The 24904-nt window shown below is 43.5% G+C and overlaps 1 protein-coding gene across 6 annotated transcripts in view; it reads right to left on the minus strand.

The window, feature by feature from the left end:
* Positions 1–24904, minus strand: part of MAP3K3 (mitogen-activated protein kinase kinase kinase 3) — a 63620-nt gene that overhangs the window by 13637 nt on the left and 25079 nt on the right. For all 6 annotated transcript variants that reach the window (XM_088028197.1, XM_088028196.1, XM_028087446.2 and 3 more), the window contains 3 exons: positions 19560–19659; positions 15380–15493; positions 6550–6670 (listed from right to left, as the gene is read on the minus strand). In XM_088028197.1, coding sequence (XP_087884323.1) covers positions 6550–6670; positions 15380–15493; positions 19560–19659 — 335 coding nt within the window. The remainder of the gene's footprint in view (positions 1–6549; positions 6671–15379; positions 15494–19559; positions 19660–24904) is intronic.

Genomic DNA, 24904 nt, shown 5'->3' on the forward strand with positions numbered 1-24904 from the left:
AATATACTCCGGAGTGAAAAGGTATTACACATTTGACCTAGAATGAACCAAAAATGTCTCCTCTAAGGGACTTATTAGAGAGGAAAGAAAAACTTACTTATTGATGAAGTTCCAGAGAGCGATCCAAACTATCCTCGGAAGGATAAACTGCCCTCAGTCTGTCAAATGGAGTATCTAGGTGAAGCCTCCTTGGGATAAAATATCCAAGGCTCTGGACACCCATTCTCTCCTTCACCAGCTGCCACTGAACTCTCCCCTGGTTTTACAGGTGGGATGGGACTGGCTCACATGAGGCCAGCACTACAGACCCAGGAGGGGCTGGGGGAAAATAGCAAAGGTTTTCTGAGCTTTTATTTCCAGCCAGAGACTTTCACTTTTTCCAATACACATTGCTGCCTGCAGAGAGCCAGCCTTGCTATCTGATGGGCAATGGGCCAGGGGCTATTGTGCACAGGCCCACAGCTTGGGGCAGGAAAGGGAAGTCTCCCCAAACCAATGGCTATCAGAGGAAGCAAATGGAAAAACCAGGAGTTGGCAGAACTGCTCCAGAGCATTTTCAGTTTTGTTTTTATCTTCAATTCAGAAATTGGGGGCTAGTGAGACACACAACAGCAGTCGAGAACAAATGAGACAGGGACCTTAACAGGACAGGATACTGGACCGCCAGACTCACTGATGCGCCCGTTATTTGCCAACAGACACAGCAGTGAGCTAGACAGCACAAACCACAGTACTGTGCAAGACAACTCGTTCCAGGCCTTGGAAGGTAGGCATGGTGGGGATGGCAAACTCACTGGGATGCCCTTCCCTGGCATTCCAGATGGACCTTGCTCTATTCTCATGAGGCCATTTGTGCCAAGGGGCCCCGTCAGCAGCTGCCGAAGCAACAAAGCAGAGTCGTCGTCCTGTGTTCAGAGTGCCCACAGCTCTGCATGAAGGTGTTCTACACACAAGGAGAAAGCCCGGGCTTTAAGCTGCTGACTGGCTGTACTCCTCCCAGGGCATGCCAGCTCTCTGCTAGCTCCTTAACCCATAGTGCAAAGTCCGAGCAAAACTCTCACCCAGAGCTGGAAGACTGGCTCTCAGATTCTAGCCCTTCTCATAGGAGACTCCGGTCAGGAAGCTGATGCAGTCAGGAAGTTCCCTCCGCAGGGAGTTCTAGGGTTTGGGGTCAGTGTTAATGTGCAGGTCATTGCAAGTACAAAGAGATAGCTGTTTTGGCCATCAACTATTTTCTCTAAACGCTGCTGTCTCTTGCTGGGCAGATGAGATTGGGGGAGGAATCAACTTTTTTTCTTCCTCAATGGGAAATCTTAACCAGTATTTTTCAGTGTGTTCACATTGGACCAGGATGTGCAGAACAGAGCTTCTCAACATTTCATCCCACGAGACCCTGAGAACATCCTAGATGTTTCAACTTTCAAAATTCCCATTTGATTTTGAAGTTGCCACCACTACTAAATAGTTCCTGGTCTCATCCAGCATCACAGAAGAATTTACGGCAAGGAGAAAAACCCTGCGGAAGTGAAGGAAGCTGACCTGTGTGATGGCGGCCTCCGCCCTTCTAACTGCACCAGGACAGGAGGTCGGCACTGTGCACAGCTCTCTCCACCCAGCGGCGGCCTGGGGCTCCCTGCAAGTCACCCTGTCCTCCCCCTTGCCAAGGCATGAGGCACCCTCCACCTGCACTCCCCACATCCCGTGCAGCAGGAGTTGGCTTCCCCACATCCCCCGGCACCTCCCTCAATCCCCTTTTCAGCTGGCGTTGTGCCTCCCTTCTTCGGGAGCATGCTCTGACCTCTAGCTTACAGTCTTGACCTTACTTTTTGCCTCTCCTTGTAAGCCACTAACCAACCTCTGTTTTTCTTTCACAGCCAAACTCCTTGAAAGAGCTGATTGCCTCCATTCCCCTGCTACCCATTCCTTAGAGGCTGCAATCTGGCTTGCCTCACTGTGGGACTGCAGTGGCAAGACAAGGAGTGAGACGGAGTAGGAACAGAGGCAAAGGCACTTAACGAGATGTGTCAGACCCAACGGGAGTCAGAATGTGGCAGGGACAAGTCCTGCATTTGAGGCTTGGCTACGTGGCTTAAGGGCACCACCCAAGGTATTATGGAAAAATGGTGCTTGAGCTCGGCTTCAAAGGTGGGCAGAATTTCTACAGGCAAAGATATAAGGAAGTGCATCATCATGTAGGGTAATTCCATCTGCCTTGTCTGAAGATCTCCCCACAGGGGTCTTTCTTTTGGGTTAGCTCATTACCTAGTTGTTGTTGTTTTTGTTTGCTGCTTGTTTTTGTTTTTTAGCATGAGCTAATTTAACAGACTAATTGGCTTGAAAAAAATTAAAATTCAAGGTATGTATATCATGATGGGGAAAACAAAAAGCACACAAGACAGCTGGTTTCAAACAGTTGAAAACCTGTCATACAAAAGATGTTATCTATGTGTCTGTGTTGCTCAAGAGAGCAGTACCAGAGTCACCGGGGAAAGTGATGGAAGGTAGATTTTCAGTTCAATATAAGGAAGAAGTTCAAAGAAACAGCACAGATCGGGCTACCTGGCACTTCCCCATCACTGAAAATGGTGCCGTGGGGGCTGAATGACCTGCATGTTGCCGTCTCTCACTAACTACTCATAGGTTCCTTCATGTTGGTAGGGGAGGAGGGCAAAGCCCCCCTGCTCCCGCTGGTTGGGGGTTGAATCTCTAAGGCTTCTCTTTTGACCCCGTTTCTACTACAAGGACTTCTCCTCATGCCTGATAACTTAAACCCTGACTCTCCCCCCTTCCTGTTTCCTTCTACTTCCAGAAGGCCTTACACTGTACCAGCAGAGCACGTACTTAGACATTTGTGGATGAAAACGACAAGTTGTGTCTCTTACTCTTTCCAACCTGGCTGGTACCATGTAAGGTCTCCTCCCACCCTCTCCTGTTTCTCTGGTCACTCCTTTCCTGTGTCCTTTGCAGGTTCATCCTCCTCTAATTGGCCACTAAGTGTCTGGGTTCCTGAGGCTCAGCCCTTGGCCTCTTCTTACTCTGCAGTCTCTGCCTAGGACCTCTCATCTGGGCCCGTGGCTTCAGCTGGACAATTTCTAATATTTTTTTCTAGTCCTGATTTTCTCCCTTTGAGCTGGAGACCTGTATATCTACCTGTCCGTTTGATAGCTCCTCTTAGCTCTCTCAAAGGCACCTCCAATTCAACCTGTCTACAACATCAGGTCTGCCTCTTCTCAGCACAGGAAACCAGGCTCTCGTCTCTCTTCCTGTCTTAGTGACAGGCAGTGCCACTCATCCAGATCCATAAACCAGTAACTTATCTCCTGCTCTTTCAACACTTACAAAGTCAATCCAATACCGCAGTAGTTCTTAAACCTCTTGGAACTCTTTTACACTTTAAAAATGAAGAACACTGAAGAGCTTTTATTAAGTGGGTTATATCAATTGATATTCACTGTATTAGAAATTAAAGCTCAAACGTTTGGAAAACACAATGATACACAAGCACACACTCCACTAGCCATCAGAGCGATGACTTCACCTCAGGCAGGTAACCTCTGGAAAACTCCATTCATCCTCATGAGAGAATGGAGTAAAAAGGCAAATCATAGACCTCCTGAAAGGATCTCTGGGACCCGCCCACCCCAAGTCCCCAGACCACACTTTGAAAACCAAACAACCCTGTGTTCTGTTGGCCTTTATCTTCTAAATGTCTCAAATCCACCTGTGCCTTCCTCTCTCCACTACTGTCACTAGCCTAATCCAAACTCCTGTCTTCTTCGCCTGTACCAAACTACATTAGCCTAACGTGGTTCCCCCTTTGGTCCATTCTTGCTCCCGGGCAATCTGTTCTCCACACTGTAGCTACAGCAATCTTTCAAAACACAAATCTGAGTATGTTGTACCACCTATTCCTCTTCACTTTAAAAACCAGAAAGTGGATTTTCACTGCTTTCAACATTAAGAATCAAAATCTTCATCATGACCACAAGGCTCTGCCTCCTTCCCCGGCCTCAGCCTGTTCCTCTGCCCTGCTATTCTCAGCTCTCCAGCCTCAGGGCTTCTTTCTGTCTCAATCACATCATACTCCCTCAGCCATCAGGCCTCCACACATGCAGCTCTCCTGCCTGGCATTCTTTTCCCTGCTTCCCCTTTGCATCATTCACGCGCTGGATCATAGGCTAAGGCTTTCCTGGCCCCAAAACCAGGATGCATCCCTCTGTTACACATGCTCACAGCACCCATACACCTTTCAGTCACAGCCTATAAATTACACATTAATCTCACTGTGACAAGTGTTTGTCTTTGTCTTTGCATGCAACTGTAAGAGCCGCAGGGGCGGGAGCCAGGTCTTTTTTGCTTCCCCTGTTGCTGACACACAGCTGACACTTGGCCAATTAAATCTTAAGGGAATAAATGAATGAACAGCAATGCAGTCTGACAGGAAGAGAAAAAAGATAGTAAGATTATGTGATGAGCATTGTAATAGAGATGGGCATGAAGGACCAACATTTTCAATGGCTTCCCACTGCCTACCAAACAAGCCCAAGGGCAGTCCAGGCTTCTTAGAGGTGGCCCAGGCATCCTTTCTCATCTTTATTCTCCTCCAAATATATCAGCCAGTCTGAAGGACAAGTGAGGTTTCCACAGAAAAACAGTCAAAAAGCCCTCTCCCCTCATCCTTACCTATGGAAAGATCCAGTTCAAACAGCTCCTCCACAGAAGGCATGTGCCAAGTCGTTCCAGTTAGAAATAACCTCTGCCATTTCTCGGCTCTAGGGAAAGGTTGGCAGGCTCCGCCCACTTCTTCCGTCATGTCCGCCACACTCCACACAACTTGGGGTTCTCTGAACCCCCCACCTTCTTTTGTGAGGCTGTCTGGCAGATGCCCTCTCCTGTGCCTGGAAAATCTCTCTGCTCAGTAAATCTTTCTTTCATGTGGCAGCTCTGATGTCTCCTCTTCTGTGGAAGCACTTCTCCAAAGTCCTGGGCCGTGTTGGTGATTGCCTCCTCCCACCCCACCCTGCCCTCCACTGTAGCCCCCATTATACATGCCTCCACCGTAGCCCTCATCTCAGCTAAATGGCTGGTACATACTGCTTGCTGAACGACAGAACCCAGAATCTACGTGTGCTAGACGGCTGTGTTGGCCATTCTCTAGATACACAGGAACGACTTCATAGAAATCCTATTCCTCAGCATTCTCAGACAAGGAAGTTCCATATATGGCTCCTCACAATGGCCCAGCATTTGGCCACTGCCCCTACACACAAATCACAGGCTCTAGTTTAGGAGCAGGCCCAATCACTGCCCCATGTCGATCCTCATTGCTTCTTGTGCAAATGAACAATGCTGCCCTCCTCCAGCCCCCCAGTCTCTCTGAGGGCTCCAGGACAGAGGCGAAGCTGGCAGAGTTTGCTAGGCTTCAGGGCACCTGGATTCCAGGGCCAGAGATGTTCGGACAGGGCCTCCTTGCTGGGGTGTTGGCTCTCTCTCCTCTACCAGCTTATTGAAAACATAGCCACCAATTATGCACAATGTTAGAGAAATATGAAACTCCTATACAGACCTTCAGCTGGGCAACACTTACTACCAGTGTTTGCTCAAGTTCCAAAAATTACTCAGTAAGGCAAAGTCAGTGCCTCAGTAACACATTCTTCCTGCTACCCTCTCAGGAGGCTTATCACTCACAGACAGGCTCTGTGGCAGCACTGACGTTCAGAACTCCCCAAGCTCAGCTCAAGATCTTCGGAGAGCAGTTCAGTTTGATGCAACTCTACCTGTGTGGGTAGAACTTGTCTTCCTAGCAGCAGCAGGGGTCTCAGCAACATTAGGGTAGTAGGTTCAACACAAATGTTTGAGAAGGTCAGGTTTCCCTCTTGAAACAAATTCCATAATTCAGGACATGGACTTTCTCCTCAGACTCTGGGAAATGGGATCCAGAGCAATGCTGGGTTATCTGGTATAATGCACAGACCTGACTTCGATTTCTTTCCTGGGGAGGCCTGCGGGCAGCTACATAGTTTTCTTCCTAGTTAGCCAATCAATATATCCTATGTCAACAGTCTCCTGTCCTTCCCAGACAACTTAGTTTGATTCTCCAAGAGTTTCATTGGTCAACATCTTCCCCAAAGCATAAGGACTCCTTAGGAATCATAAGCAAGAGGTCTGAGGTCAAAACTCAAACTTGGATCTTACTCCTAATCTCATGTCCCCAGTTCTTTGGTGAAACAATGGTCAAAATGAGAGTGGACTATTTGTTGCTGGAGTTCTTCAAGCAGATGTTTGAGGAGATCACTTTTTCAGACATGTTTAAAAAGGAACTTGGTCATGCCATCACACTGTTACATTGTAAGCTCCCTGAGAGTCAGGACATCATCCCAAGTCATTTCTCTATCCCTTCCCCCCAAATAAAGGCACAGAGGATTATTTTGCACAGAGTAATAGTCTATAAATGTTTGACGATGGCTTTTAAATTAATAAATACTTGATTTTTAAAAAAACATGGGCAGGCAAATTAGATGAGAGAGGAAAAAGGGGTGAAATACTCACTGACAGAGAGATGCCTGCTTCTGGGCTCAGAGGGCTGGTAGATGGTATTGATATCTCCTGCAGACTGGGAAGCTTTGATCCGCACCTGCCTGGACACCCCAGAATGGGGAGAGGGACTGGTCTGTAAGATAAGAGGAAAAGACTGAGCTATCTTTAGGCAGGCAGGCCAAGAAAGGCCCACGTGCCCTTCCCTAAGACTCCTCATGCTCTTAGCTGCCTTCACGCTTTCTTTTTTTTCTCTCTCTTTTTTTAATTTTTATTTATTTATTTGAGAAAGAGAGAACACAAGCAGGGAGGAGGGGTAGAGAAAGAGGGAGAAGCAGACCCCCCAGCTGAGCAGGGAACCCAACACGGGACTAGATCCCAGGTCCCTGGGATCATGACCTGAGCCAAAGGCAGAAGCTTAGCTGACTCAGCCACCCAGGCGCCCCTGCCTTCACACTTTCAATACATGAGGTACCCAGCGTTCCCCCAAAGCTCACTCCTCCATCTGTCTTGGCAAACCACTATTTCCTCATGGTAGTTTTACAGCTTCAGTGATATTGGAGCACTGAGACCCACTGTCCCCGTTTAAGAGGTGATGACCCGGGCATGGAGGAATAACAGGTTTTCCTATAATAATATGTCAAATAGAAAAGTGAGTTGTAAATACCCTCTCATAAAATTCTCCAGAGAGGGGCGCCTGGGTGGCTCAGTCATTAAGTGTCTGCCTTCAGCTCAGGTCATGATCCCAGTGTCCTGCGATTGAGCCCTGCACCGGGCTCCCTGCTCAGCAGGAAGCCTGCTTCTCCCTCTCCCACTCCCCCTGCTTGTGTTCCCTCTCTCGCTGTGTCTCTCTCTGTCAAATAAATAAATAAAATCTTAAAAATAAAATAAAATAAAATAAAATAAAATAAAATAAAATAAAATAAAATAAAATAAAATAAAATTCTCCAGAGAGCTTGGGAAAAATAGGAAATTATTTCGGCAGTGAGATCACCTGCTGAGTGGGGGGTCAGAATAGAGAATGACAGCAACCTCCCTGCCCAAGAGAATTCTGGTTGATAAACATGTATTTCTAAAAGTAGCTCGATGTGCTGCTTCTACCCCAACTACAATCACTCCCCCAAAATTAAGACAAAATCTCAGTTCCTTACTATCACCAGGGTTTACATGTGAAATTACCTCAGGGTTGTGTTCATCTGGGAAAGGCTATCATAGGTACCATTCTGCCAGAGATCAAGGACCTCAGAACGGGGTCAGCAACCTTACCACATGCACCCTCACTTTTGCACTGTTCCAGACAAACCACCAAGTGAGCCCTAGAAAAAAATCAAAGCAACAAAGGGGTCCCTTGCACTGAGAAAGCTGAAAACCAAAGGTGGGCAGTGAGCAAGTGATATTGGGATATGATTATAAGCACGTGGAGCACTACAGAGAGTGGGAATGGGAGGTGAGGAGTGCTAAATAACTTGGGGCAAAGTTTCGACTTGCTTCTCTAGCTTTTCTACCTCACATAAGAAAAAAAAGTCCAACCTAAACAAACTATATCCTGTCCTCCAGGAAAAAGAGCTTCCCGCTCTCAGGGGTGAATTCAGCTGCCAAGCAGCCTCCTCTGGTCTCTCCATGCCAGACTTTATCCCATGCAGGGCTGTCTTTACAAACTGACTTGCTCTAAGGGGAAGTCAGAACCAAGGGGAAGTGGAATGTTCTTGCTGAATCCTCCGATGTGCAATAGCTCTCTGCTGAGAGTCAGAAAGGAAAAAACAGTCAAAGCCACATACTGGGGACGCAGCCCAGTGAAGGGCAAGGAAAGTCCACAGCCCTGCAATCAGAAAGAGAAGAGCCACATGAGGAGCCCCCTAAGGACACCTGCTTGCACACAGGGCCTTACACATAGTGAGAATTCCATAAATCTAGGCAACGTGAATTTGAAATGTACCAAAGAACATACGCTCTAAACTCAATTTTAAACTCTAAGAGCTGAGACAAGATAGTAGGTTCCAGAGCCAGCCTGAGCATCGATTTGTAGAAGAAAAGGCTGAAGTTATGGCAACAGGTTGGAAAACAGAGGAAGGGAATCAGTGGAGGTTTCAAAGCAGGGCTTCTTACGCCTTAATGTGCACAAATCACCTGGGGTCTTGGTTAAAACACAGATTCTGACTCAGTAGGTCTTGGATGGGGTAGAGAATCGGCATTTCTTTTTTTTTTTTAAGATTTTATTTATTTATTTGACAGAGAGCAGGAGAAAGAGTGAAGGAAAGCACAAGCAAGGGGAGCAGCAGAGGGAGAGGGAGAAGCAGACTCCCTACTGAGCAGGGAGCCTGATATGGGGCTCAATCCTAGGACCCCAGGATCATGGCTTGAGCCAAAGGCAGACACTTAACTGACTGAGCCACCCAGGTGCCCCTAAGATTTTATTTTTAAGGTCATCTCTACACCCAATGTGGGGCTTGAACATACAACCCCAACACCAGGAGTCACACGCTCTACCGACTGAGCAAGCCATCCAGGTGCCCTGAGAATCTGCATTTCTAACAAGCTTCCAGGTGTGCTGATGCTGCTGATCCATGGACCACATTTTGAGCAGCAAGGTCTTAGGAGGAGAGTCATACTTCAATTTAAGGTCACGGCTCTCAACCCTGGCCACCCATGAGAGCTGCCTATGGGGCTTCAGACACCTCACACCACCTACAATGGAATCTCTGGGGATGGGGCCCAAGGACTGGTATTTTTTAAATCTCCCCAAGTGTTTGTAATATTCAGTCAAGTCTGAAAACCCTGATTTAATGGGATAAAAGAGAATGGCATGATAAACAAAAATGAGGTTCATGCAAGGATTCAGGGAACTTCGAACATAACTTACAAGTAGGAGAGGAAGGAGGAAGGTGGAGCTAAGAAAAACAAAAGGGGACTGTAGTGGAGTGAAAGGAGAGCCCAAAACTATAAAGCGTGGCCAGCAGAACGTTCTAAAGATAGCAAACAGAAGGTGGCATTTGACTACTCAATGTAAACCTCACCAAAAGACTCAGTAAGTAGCAGTGTGTGTGGCTGACACAAACAACGTGCAAAGTTACCAGGGAACCATGTCCATAAAGATTGCAGTGACTGGAAGCTAGGAGATCAGCAGAAAAAGTGGTCACAAGAGTGGACCTAGATTATCTTGATAAAAGATTTGGTGGTTCAAGACAAAATGAACAAGTGGATTCAACTCTGCAGGGAGTAAAGGTGTATGTGTGTGTTTGCCTCAGTCTGGCTCACGGAAACGTAAGGTGAGAAACAGCCCCGTGGATCTCACCAGTCTTTTGCTTCAAGGATGGCACCAAGAGACTTTGCACAGGAGACTGTAATAGTTATGACAGTTGTGTTTTCTTCTTCTAAGATAACCCCCAATATCTAAAGGGTTCATCCAAATTGAGATAAGGGGCTAAATCTGTGTTTTCATTATCTGCACTCTCCAGTGCTTCTTAGACTTTGATTGCATATATACAGCTTAGGGTGCCTTTCCAGACTAAAGAGTCCCAGGCTTTTTTGGCTATTCACATATATAAGTGACCTTAACCCCCTGAAAATGTCATCTTCCCTTGGACTTTTTCTAGCTTAGTTACCCTCTGAGCTGTGGGAAAGAGAATGACACAACATCTCACAACTTCTCCCCATGGGCAACGTTATACTTTCTGTTCTGCTTCTGATAAACTGTGGAGGAACCTGGGGGAGGTCTTCCAAGGACTATAATAATTTTAAGACCCCTTTCCAGGAAGGTAACTAATAGGTACTGAACTACCAAGTCAGAACGTCTGGATTTTAGACCAGCTCTGTCACCACTGACTGCTTCATCACAGGCAACTGACCCTAAGTCTCGGTTTCCCTAGGTGTAGCCTGGTGAGAACAGATGCCTGCCCTGGACCTCTCAAAGCTGCAAGAATCAAATGAGAGACAAAAGGTGTAAGGTGTTATGTTTAACCAGGGACCAGACTGAAGCTATTGTACTCAACAACTTTGGTCCTATCTTCCTGCACTTGCCCATTTTAGTAAGACTGAAAAGAATTAATTACTCTTTAGAATTTCCCTGATATTTTGAACTTAAATAGCAGACAAGATAGCATCAAACTCATTGATGGAATATTTGGGAAGTGGGCAACATTTGGATGAGATTAGAAGTTTACTTTTGTTAGGGAGAATCTGAGCTAACAAAACAAAATGCCATACTCTGTTTAAGGTGGCTGGGTATTTAGTTTTTATCATATTCAGATATAAGTGATAAAAGAATGCAGGCTTGAGATTATTTTAACATAGTGGAAAATCTGGGTCTAGGAAGTTCTAAGAAGGTCAAGAGTGGAAAGATAAACTAACAGTTAAATGCACACATGCTTAGAGAAGTCTGTAATAGGAATAAACTAAGAGTTGATGGTCCAAGGCACAGGCCTAAGGCAGCAAGAACTACTGAAGGAGATGATGAAGTCTCTTAAAATGGCAGGCTTAAAAGCAAGGCTAGAGAGAGGCTCTTCAGACTAAAGGGAGGCTCTGTGATAACCAAACTCCAAGAGTTCTCATGTAAGAACAATACTGAATCCTAAGACATGGCTGTGGCCAGGTGAGGGAGGAGGAGGGGTATGACATACACCCTGGTGAGGGGTAAAGACAGAGGAAAGATTAGACCTGTTACAGAAGGATCAGTATAAAAGGAATTCAAAGAGAAGAAAGAGACCACACGTTTAAAAACAGGAATAAGAAGGGAAGTGAAGGGGTGCCTGGGTGGCTCAGTTGGTTAAGCGACTGCCTTCGGCTCAGGTCATGATCCTGGAGTCCCGGGATCGAGTCCCATATCGGGCTCCCTGCTCGGCAGGGAGTCTGCTTCTCCCTCTGACCTTCTGCCCTCTCATGCTCTCTCTCTACCATTCTCTCTCAATAAATAAATAAAAATCTTAAAAAAAAAAAAGAAGGGAAGTGAAGGTATAACAAAAGGTGGATGAGGCAACAGACTGCTAAAAATGGAAGAAACTCAGAAGAGAAACTCAGTGGCTGCCAGTGATCAGCTGGAGATGAAGCAGGTGCTGTGGTATCCGGGAGCAGCACACTCAAGTACGTTCTGTGTGGCTGGGACCCAGCAACAACCGGTGGCCTAACAATCCTCAAGAAGGTAATACAGAAACGGAAAATAACTCTTTACAGACTTTTACAGCGATTTGGCAGAGTGACTTTCTGTCTATCAACTCTAGCAATAAGAACTGTAGCCTTGTATTTTGTACATCCCTCATTTTTCCATTTCATTTTTCAGTTTTTGTGTTTTAAAAAGAATTGGTCCATAGCAGACTGGAAATTAAAAGAATAAAACTAGTATTTCATCACAGAGGGTTAGAGAAGCACTGTTCTGAAGGTGGGATTCTTGAGCACACAGCAAGTCTGGATCATGATACTTTTGTTTATCAAGAAGCCTGAAGTGGGGCGACTGGGTGGCTCAGTTGGCTAAGTGTCTGCCTTCAGCTGAGGTCACAATCCCAGGGTCCTGGGATCGAGCCCTGCGTCGGGCTCCCTGCTCAGTGGGGAATCTGCTTCTCCCTGCCCCCCCATACTCTCCCCCCCTCAAATAAATAAAATCTTTTTATATAAAAAAAGAAGCCTGAAGTGTAGCTGAGGAAATTCCCAAGGAAAGGTTTCATCATCACCATTACCATTGCTAGTCTTAAATGTAAATCTTTATAAATACAAAAAGCTGGAGCAGCTTAAGTGACCTGACAATAACAAAAATGGCTATTTAATTAAATTATGGTATATCCACTCAAGGGATTTATGCATCTTTATAAATTATAATTATGAAAACTGCACATTAACATAGCAAAATGTGCATGACCATGTTAAGTGAAAAAATAAATTCAAAAATTCTATGACTACCATGACAACATTTAAAGTATGTATACATATGGCCAAAAACTGCAGGGGCACAGGTAAATATCAATCAATCAATGTGTTACAGTGATAGGATTACATAGGATAATTCTCTTTTTTTAAAGATTTATTTATTTAATTGAGAGAGAGAAAGTGAGTGGTGGGAGGGGCAGAGGGAGAGGGAGAGAGAGTCCCAAGGAGACTCCCTAATGAGCACAGAGCCCGAAGCAGGGCTCGATCTCACAACCCTGAGATCACGCCTGAGCCAAAACCAAGAGTCGGACACTTAACCGACTGAGCGACCCGGACGCCCCAATAATTCTCTTTTTAAAACTTTTTAAAAAGTTATACTGGGCACCTGGGTGGCTCAGTCATTAAGCGTCTGCCTTCAGCTCAGGTCATGATCCCGGGGTCCTGGGACTGAGTCCTGCGTTGGGCTCCCTGATCAGTGGGGAGCCTGCTTCTCCCTCTGCCTCTGCCTCTCTCTCTCTCTCATGAATAAATAAAATCTTTAAAAAAAAGTTATACTGACATTATAGTAATTTTTTAAAATATGTCCTTAGAGAGGCATCAATATGGCATTTATTTTATGCAACATCTAATGCAATGCCATGGGCATCAGAGGTCAGATGGTCATCTTTCAAACAGCTTGGGTGTTGCAGCAGTATCTGCGGCCGTGTGCACCCCTTAAAGGATGGGTAAGTGGACGTAAAGAACTACTTGTCTATACCTTCTCATCAAGGGAATGGAGGGATCATAATCAAGGGTGCTAGCTCCCAGTCAAGCAATTATGCCATTACACCAAACCCCAATTCTAGCTGCTTCTGTATAGAAAGGGTTTGCTGAATATGATCTCTGCTTGACTTCTGCCTAATAATCAAGAAGCATTCACTGTGTTTTCTTAAGAGATGGTGGGGAAGGGTCCCAAAACAATGAATCACAGCTCCTGCTCTTGAGGAACTTAATAATTTTGGGGGGGTAAAACTTAAAAATACGCAACAACTAGAGGGCAATTACTAAGCAATCTATAAACTAATAGTGTGCACATTATATCCAATGACTAACGGAACAGGGAATAATCAAGCTGGCCTCAGTCAAAAACACTGAAGACACTGTAGCAGGTAAGTCAAGCTAGATCCGAAAAACAGGGTGATAGCCATGGCAAACAGCAATAAGGAAGAACTGAAAAATGGGGGGAGTATGCTGAAGAATGTGGAAAGATGAGACTAGGGAGTTGGAAAGAAGGGTAGTTGGTGATAAACCCTGGATGCTAGGCTACATTTAAATCCTCTACAACAGGCAATAAAGAAGGACTATAAGGAGCAGATGAGTAACTTGAACAGAGAAATAAAATAATAAGGTATATATTTTATTTCAGAATACTTCCCAAAACATATCCAGAAAAAAGTCACATCTGGACAGAGAAGACCAATCCTCAATCACAAGGACACTTCTGTAATATTAGAAAATGTCTTCTTTATTCTAAGGCCTCCTAACCGCATTCTCCTGTGCTTCCCTCTAATCAGGACAGCCCGATTCCAATATGTCTCTTTAAAAATAAATGGTCAGGGGGCGCCTGGGTGGCTCAGTTGGTTAAGCATGTGCCTTCGGCTCAGGTCATGATCCCAGGATCCTGGGATAGAGCCCCGCATCTGGCTCCCTGCTCAGCCAGAGTCTGCTTCTCCGTCTCCATCTGCTCCTCCCCCATGCTCGTGCTCTCTCTTCTCTCTCTCAAATAATAATAATAATAATAAGTCTTTAAATAAATAAAAAAATAAATGGCCAACATGAGCACCATTCCATCTAAACTCTGTCCTAGTATGGTGTGTTCACTGTCCTCATGCAGCAATGTCAGCTGTCCACAGCTGGCTGTTTTCAAGCACAAGGAAAGGGAAGAGTGCCAAGAAACCTTAAAGAACATGCATTTCAAGAAAACTGGTGCAGGAATTGGTGATTAGAAGACAGAGCCAGGGGGCGCCTGAGTGGCTCAATCGGTTAAGCGTCTGCCTTCGGCTCGGGTCATGATCTTGAGGTCCTGGGATTGAGCCCCACATCGGGCTCCCTGCTCAGTGGGGAGTCTTCTTCTCCCCCTCTCTCTGCCTGTGCCCCTCACTCATGCTCACTCTCTCTCAAATAAATAAAATCTTAAAAAAAAAAAAAAAAAGACCAGATTGCAATCATTCTTGTGAAACGTAGGCCTTCAGAGACCTTTTAGGAGAGGCAGCTACATAAGGGTTAATTCTGGCAGGCCCTGTTGATTGCCTGCCATTTGGTAAGGCAGCAGCTGGTAAATTACAAGAGGCCCTCCATTCCATGGCCTCTTTTCCATTAAAAAGAAGGAAAAGTTTGTTTCCTACATGTGTCACAAGACACAGGCATGGTTGCTGTTGTGAGAGGTTTACATGATAGTCTCAAATTCTTGGCAGCCTTTGCTAATCAGCATCTCCACACTCATCGAATCTCTCTTGTTGGGGTCTAAATCAAATTGAAATAATATAAATATAGAGAAAAAGGACTTTCTCTTTTATTATATGCGTTTTCCTTCATCCCATGCCACAAGTCAAGTAACCTTTAGTTGTAACTTTAACATGGATGATTTGACTTTGCAGCAAAATCACATGCAAAATGTTACCTGGCCATTGACACAGTGGGCTGGGCTGCACTTATGTGCTTGCTTCATTTTTTTAGAAAGAAAGAAGCGGGGGGGGGGGTGCAGAGGGAGAGAGGGAATCCCAAGAAGACTCCCTGCTGAGCATGGAGCCCGTTGCCCCAGAGCCCCAAGATCATGACCTGAACTGAAATCAAGAGCTGGACACCCAACCGACTGAGCCACCCAGGCACCCCTCTTATGTGCTTGCTTTAATAGCAGCTGAGGAGCACAAAATTCTGTCAAGGAAGCCAGGTAAACTTCTGAAGGACAGCAAGTTTTGTCTTCAGCTACGAGGCCATCATAGACACTACTTACATGGTTTCTGTCCTGGGACAGCAGCAATATCCTAAGGCTTTTCATGCTTGAGCTTCTGTCTAGTATGTCAATTGCTTTATCAAGATCATCTTGGTTCTTCAGCAGGATGGAAAGCTGTAACACAGGACATGGAAAAAGAGAATCATATAAAAGAAAATTGTTAGTTTCTAAAAAATAATCAAAATACACAACAAAAAAATAATACTGACGGAAAACAATTTCATTGGATACTATGGGGTCTTAAAATTAATTGAAACCATGTATTTTCTTTTTATTTTCCTTAAGTGTACAATTCAATAATCTTTAATAAATTTACAGAGTTGTACAACCATCACCATAATTCAATTTTAAAACATTTCCATTTTCCCAAAAAGATCTTGTGCCCATTTGTAGTCATTCCCTCTTCCCACCTGTAGCACCAGGCAACCACTAATGTACTTTCTGTCTCTATAGATTTTTCTCTTTTGGGGGCACCTGGGTGGCTCAGTAGGTTAAGTGTCTGCCTTCAGCTCAGGTCATAATCTCAGGGTCCTGGAATCGAGCCCTACATTGGGCTCCCTGGTCAGTGGGGAGTTTGCTTCTCCCTCTCCCTCCCCCTACTGTTCATGCTCTCTGTCTCTGTCTCTGTCTCTCTCCCTCTCCCTGTCTCAAATAAATAAATATTTTTTTTTAAAGAATTTATTTCTTCAAAATAAAAGAAGTAGGCTTTAACTTAAACAAACTACAATTTTGTAAATGTATGGTATGGGTCTAGATATCCAGAATATATAAAGAACTCTTACAACTCAACAGTAAGAGGACAAATAAGCCAATTCTTTTAACAGGCAATATCCAAAGATAGACAAATGACTAATAAGCCCTGAAAAGATGCTCCATGTCACAGGCATCAGGGAAATGCAAATCAAAACCACAACAAGATACCACTTCACACCTACTAGGATGGCTGTAATTTAGAAAACAAATAAACAAAAACCCAGAAAATAACAAGTGTTGGTGAGGACGTAGAGATATTATAACTTTCCTACATCACTGGTAGGAATGTAAAATATACATAGAGTAGGGGCGCCTGGGTGGCTCAGTCAGTTGGGCCTTCGGCTTGGGTCATGGTCTCAGGGTCCTGGGATCGGGTCCTGCATCAGGCTCCCTGCTTCTCCCTTTCCCTCTGCCTGCCTGCCTGCTGCCCACCTACTTGTGATCTGTCTCTCTCTGTCCAATAAATAAAAAATCTTTAAAATATATATATATATATATATATATATATATATATATATATATATATATATACACACACACACACACACACATAAAATTACCATAAGACAACAGTTCCACTCCTAGGTATGTATTCTAGAGAACTGAAAACATATGTGCATATGAAAATATGTACACAAATGTTTATAGCAGCATTATTCGTAATAGCCAAAAGGTGAAAACAATTCAAGTATCCACCAACAGATAAATGGATGCACAAAATGTGGTTTATCCAAATAATGGAATATTATTATCTTGAAAACATTATGCTAAGTGAAAGAAGCCAAACACAAAAGGCCACATACTGTATGATTCCATGTATATGAAATGTTCAGAATAGGCAAATCCAGAGAGACAGAAAGTAGATTTGTGTTTGCCTGCCAGGGGCTGAGTGAGAAGAGAAGGGGATATAGGAAGTGACTGCTAATGGGTACAGGCCTTTTCTCTGGGGTATCTGGAATTAGATAGTAGTGTTGGTCATATGACTCTGTAAATATACTAAAAACCTCTGAATTGTACTGTTTAAAAGGGTAAATTTTATGGTAGGTGAGTTATACCTCAATAAAGCTATTATTACAAAAAGATAAACATAAAATAAAATCTCAACAGGTTTCTCATTTGTGGCTCTCAAACCCTGACAGGGCAAGGTTTAGAGGGCAAAAAAATGAAAAAGAGGTTGAGGGATTTTAAATTAATAAAATGTAAATAGTCAACTCTTTGTCACAGACATTAGCAGAGTATGGAGGACATCCATGATCTAAAATAATTAGTGACAATTATTTATGTTTGGCCTTAGAATTAATATCTGCATAAGTGAATAAACGAATGACTAACATTCTGGGCAGTCACTTTATTGGCAAAAGAGTTTGAAGACGGATTTTGGGACATGGGGAATTCTTAATGGAAACAGAAACGAGTACTAAGTCATTCAGAAAAGTCTTTACTAACCGAGGAACACCTTCTTTAATGCTGATTAGCTAGCTTTCTCTGGCCTCGCTTTCTTATTCAGTGCCTGAAGCTTGAGCTGCAATTTTTAAAAGTTCTATGCATTTGACATTTGTATCTTTTGGGTTCTCATACTCTGTTGTGTTTTGTTTTGTTTTTTGAGAGAGGGAGAAAGAGAGAGAGAGAGTGAGCATGTGCCAGTCGGGGGGTGGGGAGAGAGGGAGAGCAAGAATCTTAAGCAGGCTCCACACCCAGCGTGGAGACTGACACAGGGCTTGATCTCACAACCCTGAGATCATGACCTGAGCCAAAATCAATAGTCAAACCCTTAACCCACTGAGCTACCCAGGCACCTCTTCATATCCTATATTTCAAACGTTTTAGTTTACATACTTTGAAATACTTACATCTGCATTACTTATTCACTGTAGAGTTAGTGGTTTATTTTCCAAATTTGCTGTATTTCTAAAATTTGTCCAAAACACAAAAGATCAGATGGTCTTATTTTTGTTAGCTATTTAGCAATATATCCAATTGTAGCTGTACATTTTGTGTAACGGGGACCAGGGAGTTTTTAGTCAACAAATCTCAGCTTCTACAGATTTCAGCCCCCAAACCACATAAGAAGTGCTTTTTAATCCCCATTGAGCTGACGGGTTTTGTTGTTTTGTTAAATATAGTTGACACATAATGTTACATTAGTTTCAAGCATAGAACACAGTGATTCAACAAGTCTATACATTACGCTGGGCTGACCACAAGTGTAGCCACCATCTGTTGCCATACAGTACCACTGACTATATTCCCTATGCTGTACCTTTAATCCCCATGATTTATTCATTCCATAACTAGAAGCTTGTATCTCCCACTTCCCTTCGCCCATTTTATCCATTCCCCACCCCCACCCCTCTGCTAACCATCTTTGTTCTCTGTATTTATGGGTCTGTTTCTGCTTTTTGTTTATTTATTCTTTTGTTTGTTTTAAATTCTACATATAACTGAAATCATATGGTATTTGTCTTTCTCTGTCTGACTTATTTCACTTAGCATAATACCCTCTAGGTCTATCTATGTTGTTGCAAATAACAAATCTTTTTTATGGCTGAGTAATATTCCACTGTATACACCACATCTTCTTTATGCATTCATCTATTGATGGACCCTTGGGTTGCTTTATGGAGGAGATTCTTAACTCTTCAACCAATAAAACAAAACTATATAGTAAGGACCAGTTTCTCAAAAAGCCAGGATGTTGCTTGGCTTTCCTGTCTTGCCTTCTAACTCAATTTCCTCAAGACGCACTTTTTTATGCACCATCTCTTTCCTAGGCACCAATAGACTGCCTCTCACAATAATGCAAGGCACCAGCCCAAGCAGACTATAGCCTCTTGTACCTTTCCTGGAGCTGGGAAAGCAGCCAAGTAACTGACATTCAAAAGAATTCCTTCCTGGGTGATATTCAAAGTATGAAAAAATAAGGACTAAAGGGGGACAGAAGAAGAATTAAAGAAATCACTTGTGTAGGTGCTAACTTTGGAAATGAGCTACAGTTGGTAGTTAAACTGAGAGAAGAATCCAGCATTTATAACTGTCAATAAAAAAACTACCCACCAGTTTTCCACACCTTTCCAGCCCCTCCTAAACCTCTGCTTCTTGTTAAGGCTGTGCTGGAAAGAAAAAGATAAGCTACAAAACGTAAAAGAGACAATATAAGCCCTGACCCTGGTACCATAACTGATTCCACCATGGAGTATTAGAGCTACCAGCACTGAATGAGCAGGGGAATGGAAACAGCTATGTAATCTCCCATGTAGTAAAAACCACAAATCCCAGAATGATTGGAATTAAGAAAAGAGGCTCCAGAAAATGAAAACTTGCAGATGATATTGGAGGAACCAACTAAAAAATCCTCAGTGAAGCAGGAAGAAAAAGGTAGTCAGCTGTCACCCCTCCTTGTCCCCACACCATCCATCTAGTTTCTTACCTCATTGTTCATGTAATGTAGATCAAGAGGCTGCCCAAACACTGTTGTCACCTTGTGTTCCACATCTTCATATCTCACAGGCCGGCTGAACGCTATAATTCTGATAAGGAATAGGAAGCATGGTTAACTGTATATTTTAAAAGTCAGATTTGGAAAGTCAGGACTTCTGAGTGATATCTTCCTGTTCTTTTAAACATAGGATTCCCTTTTCTCCTTTGCATGGCTTGCCTTTCTCTGTTTCTTTTCTTCTCCTATCTACCTTATTTTTTTCACCCTTCTTCGGAACATCACAAGCACTGCTCAATCCCAACCATTGTTCTATCACTTCAGCTTAGATCTGTCAATGACAGTTCAGTATCAAAGCAGGACACCTGGATTTAAAAACTAGGTTCCAAATACTCCTGTTAGGAAGAAAACCTGGAGACTGGAGCAGCATTCCTGAAAACATGGTCTTAACTCCTAAATGACTCAACTCCAGGACTTGAAAGGTTTTGTTTTTTTTTTTTTAAGATTTTATTTATTTGACAGAGAGAGACACAGCAAGAGAGGGAACATAAGCAGGGGGAGTGGGAGAGGGAGACCCAGGCTTCCTGTGGAGCAGGGAGCCTGACACGAGGCTTGATCCCAGGACCCTGGGATCATGACCTGAGCTGAAGGCAGACGCTTAACGACTGAGCCACCCAGGTGCCCCTCCCCTTTTAAGATTTTTTATTTATTCATTTGTCAGAGAGAGAGAGAGCACAAGCAGAGGGAGAAGCAGGCTCCCTGCTGAGCAAGGAGCCCGATGAAGGACTCGATCCCAGGACCCTGGGATCATGACCTGAGCCAAAGGCAGACGCTTAACCGACTAAGCCACCCAGGCGTCCCTAGGACTTGAAAGGTCTTTTCCATTGCTGATGCCAGAGGAATCTCAATGCTAATTATCCTCAGAATTGAGATTTCCTACCTCAGAGTCAAAGGAATTCCCCCCTGAACTGGTTATATGCCTCAGTTTTCTTAACTAATGACGCATGTGATCGTATAAGTAGTGTTGACATTGACACTGTTCTAGAGAGACTCATTAGGTCAGTTCAAAGAATAATTTCTATAAATAGAGAGTAGAGTAAGAACCTGTTCAAAGAGGTATTAAAATGATTTGTCAATTAAACATCACAGCAAAATTTAAAAGTGGGGATAGACGAAATATATAAAATGAATGAAACACAGAAGAATGAAATATACAAAAAATTGGCAAAATGTTGATAATGTTGAAGCTGCATTACAAGTTCAGAAGGGTTCAGTATGATATTCTACTTTTGTATTTGAAATTTTCATAATAAAAAGTTTTAATGAGGGGCGCCTGGGTGGCTCAGTCATTAAGTTCTGCCTTTGGCTCAGGTCATGATCCCAGGGTCCTGGGACTGAGCCCCGCATCGGGCTCCCTGCTCCTCAGGAAGCCTGCTTCTCCCTCTCCCACTCCCCCTGCTTGTGTTCCCTCTCTTGCTATGTCTCTGTCATTTAAATAAATAAAATCTTTTAAAAAAAAGTTTTAATGAATATATTAGGTTGAACTATATGGTACTGCTGGTAGTCAACAATTTTTGATATACAACAGTGGCAATTTCATATGGGTACAACCCAATACTCTAAAACTTAAATCCTTAAGACAAAAATAAGCAAAGAGATAAATGAAACAAGAGTGTATCAGAAAGAAACTCATATATATTCTATATATATATACAGAAGAAAGTATAGGATTAAAAAACAATGGAGTGGGGAAGGTCTTCCTAAGCATTACATAATACAGAAGACAAGAAGAAGACAGATTTGACAACAAAAATTTAAAGATTTATTTATTTATTTGAGAGAGAGAGAGAGAGAGAGCATGCACATGTGAGCAGGGGGAGGGGCAGAGGAAGAGAGAGAATCCTCAAGCAGACTCCCCACTGAGCACAGAGCCCCACACAGGACTCCATCCCAGGACTGAGCCACCCAGGTACCCCTGACAACAAAAATTTAAACTTTTTTTTTTTTAAGATTTTGTTTATTTATTCGACAGGGAGAGACACAGCGAGAAGGGAACACAAGCAGGGGGAGTGGGAGAGGGAGAAGCAGGCTTCCCGCCAAGGAGGGAGCCTGATGCGGGACTCGATCACAGGACCCTGGGATCATGACCTGAGCTGAAGGCAGACGCTTAACAACTGAGCCACCAGGTGCCACCAAAAATTTAAACTTCTGATAGAAGAATGAGCCATCAACAAAGCTGAAAAACAAATACCAAACTTGGGGAAAAAAATCCTTGTAAAATCAATAAGAAAAAGACAAACAACCCAACAGAAACCTAGACAAAGGATATGATGACACAATTCAAAGAATTATGAATGGTTAATAAACACATGAAGTTATGTTTAATGTGATGGGGGAAATGTATATCAAGACCAGCTTCATCTCTTGGCAGCCTAGACTGGATGAAATCTGATTAGTGCTTGGTAGAAGAGCAGCATGCAGACCGGGAGTCTCTACAGTTCTTGCCCTCCTTGATGCTGAGAAGTGTGTGGTTCTTTTACATCTTCTCTGCTCCCCCCAGAGTGGGAAGTGGTATAACCAGAGGAAGAAGCAATAAACCACAGGAGAGAGGATCTAAGCCACTGGATTTTAATGGAATCTGATAATTGCTTTAATGCTCTTCTGTGCCAGGCTGGCACAAATAAGTGGGCAGCAAAAAAGATTCCATCATCTAGAACTGTGCTCTTCAATATGGCAGTCACTAGCCACACGTGGCTAGTTCAATTCAAATAAATTGAAATTACATTTTAAATTGGTCCCTCAGTCTTACTCAGCACACTGCAAGTGCTCACTAGCCACATGTGACCAGTGGCTACCATAGTGGACAACACAGGTATATAAATTTACATTACAGCAGAAAGTTCTTTTGGACACACTGATATCAACCATAGTCTATCCTATCCTTCACACAAAGCCTAACATCTCAGGAAGACAATTTCTCCATAACTTTTCCTTCATTCATCACCACCTTTCATTTTTGGAAATTATATTGCTGAATATATTAGTTTATATCCCACCTGGAAATCCATCCATATTGTAATCCTTATTCCCCTCAAATCGACTGTTTCAAGGAGTGATACTGTTAGATTCTACCTAGATATGGCTTATACAGATAAAAGGCGTTTCTGGAGTCTTTTAAGAGAATGGCTTCCCATTAATTCCTAATAGCTAATCATACCCCCTTCATCAGGACCCCAGCAACAGTCTTTCTGAATAAAATACTAGAAGATCTTTTGGAAGTCCCTAGTACACTGCTAGAAAAGGATCAGACTCAGATAAATTCTCCTGCATTTGGTCTGGCAATGAGGCATTCAAAATCTCCAAAAGCAGCCCTGAACTCAAGATCAGAAACCAGGACTTTCAGGTTTGGTAAGATCTAAGCTGCTGCCATCACACTAAAAAACAGGCATTTTTAGTCCGTGCTTCAAAGAGGGACCTAACACCTGTGACAAACACCCCCACCATTGTCCAGACAGGAAGATTTTCAAAGGGAAGGAGTTCGAATCTATAGTCCTCCTCTTCTGCCCTCCTGGGGCTAAAAGGGAAAAGTGTTAGGAACCTGATTCCTACCCTTCCAAAGTAAAGAGAAACAGAATGGATACCTGGCATAGATGAATGGAAAAAGTCACTATTTCTTTCCTCTTTTCTGTACATTCTAATTCTATAAGGGCCTACAACATTTAGATAGATACTATCCATATTCCCTGCGAAAAGTAAAGAAAGCCCACAATAATATTCTCTACAAAATCCTAAAACTTGAAACACATGAAACCAGAGCTGTCTGGCACAGAGCAGCTTGAACTTGGCTTCTCTGCACCAACTTTATGAAGTCCCCAATTCCACACATAGTACACAAACAGTGAAATGCCATGGCTCCTGAAAACAGCTCATTAAAAAGAGAATGCAGTTTTCAAAATCTTGATACCAACACTCTGCTTCTCAGGGCTTCGAAAGGCCATTCCTACCTGACCACCTTAAATATTTGTGGTTTTGATCTGGCAGCTTCTCTGAAACCAAACGCACACACTTTCTCAGTGTAAGTCCGCTCACTGTAACTGCATACCACTTTGGGAACAGGAATTCAGGAAAGCGTAACTGCATAATTAGGCTCCAACACAACTGAGCTTTTGATTTTGCATCTACTTCTGAAAACTCTCTGCTACTCTGAGTTTGGCAACCCCTCCAAAACCCAGTCATACCAGAAGTGTGAAAAGCAGCAACAATGAAGTGACAATTTAACTTCCCTGCTACTGGCAGGACACAGGATGAGGAGCTGGGACAGAGCTCAGAAGACTTCTCTCCCTCTAGGCCTGAAAGAGCCCTAGAATCCACATGGCAGCAACAGGACTAAGGCTCTGCAGATCATAGTGTTTCCACCTGGCAACCTCTGCCAACCTTGCAGGCCTGGGAATGGATCTTTTTAAGGGAGAACAGTAGCCATATATCCGGACCTGTGCTAACAATGTCTGGAGGCACTAAGGTCCTCTGGTGGGACTTATATAATAGGAGAAGCTGATTCTCATGGGTATGCTCTTCACATTTCCAAATGCTCAAAGCAAAGGAAAAAGGAGGCTACCAATGGGAGAGAACAGCATAGCAGGAAGCTGATACTGAAAAGCACACTTGGGCACATATATGCCACATGCATGCACACACAGGGTTCTAATTATCCCATGACCAGAGTTCTGTATGCTTTTTAAAAGCTTTTCCTTGGGACGCCTGGGTGGCACAGTCGGTTGAACGTCTGACTCTTGGTTTTGGCTCAGGTCATGATCTCGGGGTCCTGGGATCAAGCCCTGCATCAGGCTCTGCACTTGGCATGAAGTCTGCTTAGGATTCTCTCTCCCCCTCTCCCTCTGCCCTGCCCATTTGTGCTGTCTCTCTCTAAAATAAATAAATAAAATCTTAAAAAAAAAAAAGTTTTCCTCAAGGGGTGCCCTGGCTGGCTCAGTTGTTGGAGCATGCAACTCTTGATTTTGGGGTTGTGAGTTCGAGCCTCATGTTGGGTATAGAGATTACTTAAAAATAAAATCTTTAAAAAAATAAGTTTTTCTTAAATAATTTGAGAAATTAAGTGGAGTCTTATTTTTCTCCACTGAGAACTTCTACCTTGACTTCCTACAAAAAACGAAAATACTAACACTGGAGAAAGGACAGAAGAGTTTCGTAACATTACTTTCACTTCCTTAACAAGTAAGATACTCAATATAGACTGAAAAACTCCCTCTTTCTATATCCTCAAATGATCTGAAATCTTTCACAACTGACAGACTTGATACAGCTTCCCAACCCAGACACAT

The sequence above is a fragment of the Eumetopias jubatus genome, unplaced genomic scaffold, assembly GCF_037043125.1.
Source record: "Eumetopias jubatus isolate StellerSeaLion01/CBP00866 unplaced genomic scaffold, mEumJub1_p1.0 scaffold_10, whole genome shotgun sequence".
Classification (NCBI taxonomy): Eukaryota; Metazoa; Chordata; class Mammalia; order Carnivora; family Otariidae; genus Eumetopias; species Eumetopias jubatus.